Source organism: Nannospalax galili, unplaced genomic scaffold (genome assembly GCF_000622305.1).
Source record: "Nannospalax galili isolate Female #2095 unplaced genomic scaffold, S.galili_v1.0 scaffold1674, whole genome shotgun sequence".
Lineage (NCBI taxonomy): Eukaryota > Metazoa > Chordata > Mammalia > Rodentia > Spalacidae > Nannospalax > Nannospalax galili.
Genome location: NW_008334667.1, coordinates 28,869 through 33,321, shown reverse-complemented (window position 1 = coordinate 33,321; position 4,453 = coordinate 28,869). Strand labels below are relative to the sequence as shown.

The window sequence follows — 4,453 nt, the reverse complement described above, 5'->3', positions numbered from 1 at the left end:
GCAAAGCACACATTACATTACAGCTCCTTTTCAAAAGAAACCTAAATATAAAGAATGACTTAGACCACCCTTGAACCATATTGTTCCTGACATCATGCTAGTTGATAGTCAATACAGCTGCAGGTTTTTGTGGTGAGATATAAAGGGATTTAGGGCTTGGCCTGCAGTCAGTTCTGTAGGTAATTGTCATCATAATTTATAGGGCGGGTCGCTGGACCCCCGGTGTGGTGTGTGCGGGCACCCTGGGGTCTCCGCCACACCTGGCTAATCCCGGCGTGGGTCTGGCTGCAAGCGATGTGGGGAGCGCGCCTGGGCTCCCGGGCGCGCACTCACTCTGGATGTGGCCCAGGGTCAGGTGTGCGTGCACTCTCCCGCCGCCGTGGTTCTGGTCCAGCTGGCTAGTCTCTCTGGAGATGGCAGGTGCGCAGACTTCTCTGATGCTGGCTGTAGCTGATAGCTACACACTTCTCTGGAGCTGAGAGCTTCCTCTGCTACTAGAGTATTATCTAGTCGCGATCCCGCCCCTATTACACCCTTGTGCCCTTCCTCAGGATTGCGGAGTCCTGGCCAGTGAACTCCACAGGGAAGAAGCACGGAGGCTGGGGTATCCGTGGGTTGGTAACGGAGAGTGCTGCTCTCCGGTGGTCCCAGTCTCTGACCTGATCTCCGACTATTAAGAGAAGACTAGCATATTTATATACCATGGGGGTAGTGGTAAAAGCTTTTAGATACTTTGTGAGATATTCTATTTACATGTGGAAGTGGGTTTCTGCTAGACTATTGTCTACCTGTAAAAACCACACACAGGAAGGCATGGTATGCATAGAGCCAAAGGCCATGTTTATGTCAAGGCATCTGTGGTGGCCACTTCAAAGGGAGAGACAGGAAAGATGCCAGAAAGCACCTTGCTATGAGCTGCATGAGCTGTCCGGTGTGAAGGGGCTTCAACTTTTGCATAACAGAGGTCTCCCAACAATAATTCCTCCGTGATAAAATGTGAGATTGTAAATTATAATCACTAAGACTCTGTGAGTCTGTGGACTTTGAAATAGGACGAGATGCTGTCCATCAGTCACGCTGACGCATTGGATTCGTGCCTTCAGCTTACAATTTTGCAGTGCCTGGCTGTGTCCCCGTCCCTTATTTTCCATTTAAGATCTATCTATGGAACAGAGCCCTCCTGTGTAGCAGGAGCTTGTGGAAGGGCTGTTTTAAAGAAATTCATGGCAGAATTAACATATGGTCCAAAAGTCTGTCTTTGGGGAATATACCCAAGGGAGATGTATAGGAGAAATAAGTCTAGAGATTGAATGTGGAGTGTGAGAACTTTAATGACGTAAGTGGCATTGAATATGGGATTTTCTAAAGTCAATTTTACTTGTTCTTGTCACAGAAAAAGTAACTGTGTGAAATGATATATTTTCTTCATCATGATTTTATATATATGTGTGTATGTGTACATTTATTACCATTATGTTGGAAATATAAAGAACACACAACAATTTTTTTTTTTTGAGACAGGGTCTTCCCTATAGCCCCAGCTGGCCTGGAAATATGTAGACCAGGCTGGCCTTGAACTCAGAGACCCACCTGAAAAAGTAACTGTGTGAAATGATATATTTTCTTCATCATGATTTTATATATATGTGTGTATGTGTACATTTATTACCATTATGTTGGAAATATAAAGAACACACAACAATTTTTTTTTTTTGAGACAGGGTCTTCCCTATAGCCCCAGCTGGCCTGGAAATATGTAGACCAGGCTGGCCTTGAACTCAGAGACCCACCTGCCTCTGCCTAAGCCAGGTGTGGTGGCTCATACCTTTAATCTCAGCACTCTGGAAGCTGAAGCAAGAGATCACCCTGAGTTAGTTCAAGAACATCCTGGGCAACACAGTGAGTTCCAGACCAGTCTGGACTGCAAAGTGAGAGCCTGTCTCAAAAAACCAAACTAAAACTCAAACCAAATAAATGCATTATATTATAATAAGCCTATTACAGACATACAACTTCAGAGATATTTTATACTGGAAATCCTTTTCATGTCCTTAGGCTATTGCCTGGTGTACTCCGATTCACTGGAAGCAAGCTTGGGAGAAGTTAGAGACTGACACTGAATTCGAGGGATGTTCAGTCACCGTCCCATCACTGCGAAGCCATATGTTTCGGTGGACGACATCTGTGACTTCCATAAGTAAAGAAGGGCAAGGTCTGTTGAAGAAAGAGTCCCCTAAGTGTCAGCTAGAAGTGGTCCAGCCTTCGCTCACAAAGTAAAGGATGCTTTGTTTTGCTTGGTGGTTGAGGATACCGCCCCCCTGCCCTCAGTAACTGAGCATGTGGGAATGACTGGGTGACAGGTGTATGACACATAATCAGTAACCATGGCTCCCATGCAAAAAGCATGTGCATAGATCAGCAGATCTGAGCCTACAGGCTGTGCTGGCATCCATGATACGGAATTATGAGATCCTCTGGTTTCCTTCATTTTTCCTTAGCACTGTTTGAGGGAAGGCTGTTTCAGGAATAAAGAGGTGATATTTTCGCCATGCCCTTAGCGGTGTTCAGGTGACGACAGAAGCGTACTAGGAATTTTTTATCCTCCAGCTAGCTGGGGACAGGTATGCAGAATTAAGCTCATTTGTAGGCAAATGCTTCAGCTATGATAAATGCTGGCCTTGTTTGTTATTTGGTTACTGTGATAAGACATTGACCAAAATCAACCTGTGGAAGGAAAGGGTTTGTTTCATCTTACACTCACAGTCCATCATCAAGGGAAACCAGGGCAGGAGCTCAAGGCAGGAGACCATGGAGGAACGTGCTCACTAGCCTGCTCCCTTGGGCCTGCTCAGCTACATTTCTTATACAGCCCAGGACGACCAGCCTAGGGATGGCACCACCCACAGTGGGCTGGACCTTCCCTCCCACATCAGTTAGCAAAGAAGACAGTGCTGACAGACGTGTCCCCAGGCCAGTTTGGTGGCAGAAATTCCTCATGTGAGGTTCCTCCTTCCCAAGTATGTCTAGATTTGCGTCAAGTTGACAAAGAACTATGGAAATGCTCTGCCTGTATGGTCTAGTAAAGCTGTTCTCTGCTGGTTTTTGAAACAGGCTTTCTACTTAACTGTACCTTGAATACTAATGCCACCACATAAAATGCCTTTAGGATTCAAGTTGGCCTTTTTCTTGTTGCAGGGACATGGAAATCCTGCCAACCATTTTCTCCAACTCCAGCCTTTGGTGTCGCAGTCCCTACACCCCTCCACATCCTTTCTGTTCTCTGATTGAACCGTACTACTCAGACATTTCCGAGAACAGCTTGAGGCCACAGTTCAAGTCTCAACCAACCAATCGTGACCCAGCCACAGGTAAGCCAAAAGCAGACATGCATATTGCAGAAGAGGTTAAGGAATGGTATGAGTTCGTGTGTGCGTGTGTGTGTGGTATGTGCATGCGTGCTAAGTATTTAAAACTACTCACATCCACAGCAGGGCTGTGACAGCTCTTTACCCTGTGACAAGAACCTGAAGGAAACACTTGAAAGAGGAGATGCTTTGCCTCATGGAATCTGAGGTTTCAGCTCATGGTGGGTAAGGTCCATGTGGCTTTCCATCTCGTGGGAGCAACTCTATACATGGCAGAATGGGTGGTGGAGGAAAACTGTTCATCTTGAGGCAGCCAGGAGGCAGATGGAGCAGTGTCAGGAAGTGGCCAGGGTAATATGCAGCCACAAGGCCCCTCCAGTGACCGGCCTCTTTCATTCAGACCCGCACCGTATACAGTTCCACCATCTCCCATAGTCCTTTCAGATTTTTTAATCCATCAATGGATTCATTCATTAATGAAGACAGACCCCTCCTGATCCACTCACATCCCAAAAATCTCACGTCTGAACACTGCTTGTACTGGGAACTAAGCCTTCAATACATGAAGCCTTTAGGGGACCCTTCATCTCAGCCATAACAAAGGCTATTAGAGCACATATTATAAATTATTCCCTTATGGTTGCCCTAGCATAGTAACTAACATAGTTCTTCATAAAAATGTCTGCTACTGAATCAGTGAATTTAAAAAAAAAAAAACAAAAAAACTACATGACCAGAAATAACATATGTAATTCTTTTTGGTTTCGTGTTTGGGGACGTATACGTTTTTATTTTGATACAGGATTTCAGAATGGAGTGAAATTTGCTATGTACCCCAGACTGACTGAACTCACAGCAACTCTTCTGCCTCAGCCTCCCATTGTAATTCTTGAATCTTGGTGAAAAATATGTTTTGCTCTTTCATCAGGCATGAAAACCTGGTCGTACAAGTTACACTGTGGCAAAATATCTCACATCCAAACACACTCCACTAGGAGCTCGTCATGATTCATATTTGAGACTCTGAAGACATACATCAACTTATGGTTTTCTCCAATGAATGATATCCTCAATCATTAATAATTCAA

The 4,453-nt window shown here is 45.0% G+C and overlaps 1 protein-coding gene across 1 annotated transcript in view; it reads left to right on the top strand.

Moving 5' to 3' along the window:
- LOC103731133 (lamin tail domain-containing protein 1-like) overlaps positions 1-4,453 on the top strand; it is a 32,102-nt gene that overhangs the window by 23,347 nt on the left and 4,302 nt on the right. Inside the window, 2 exon segments of the mRNA XM_008829450.3 lie at positions 2,056-2,273; positions 3,196-3,368. Of these exon segments, the coding sequence (XP_008827672.1) occupies positions 2,056-2,273; positions 3,196-3,368 (391 nt within the window).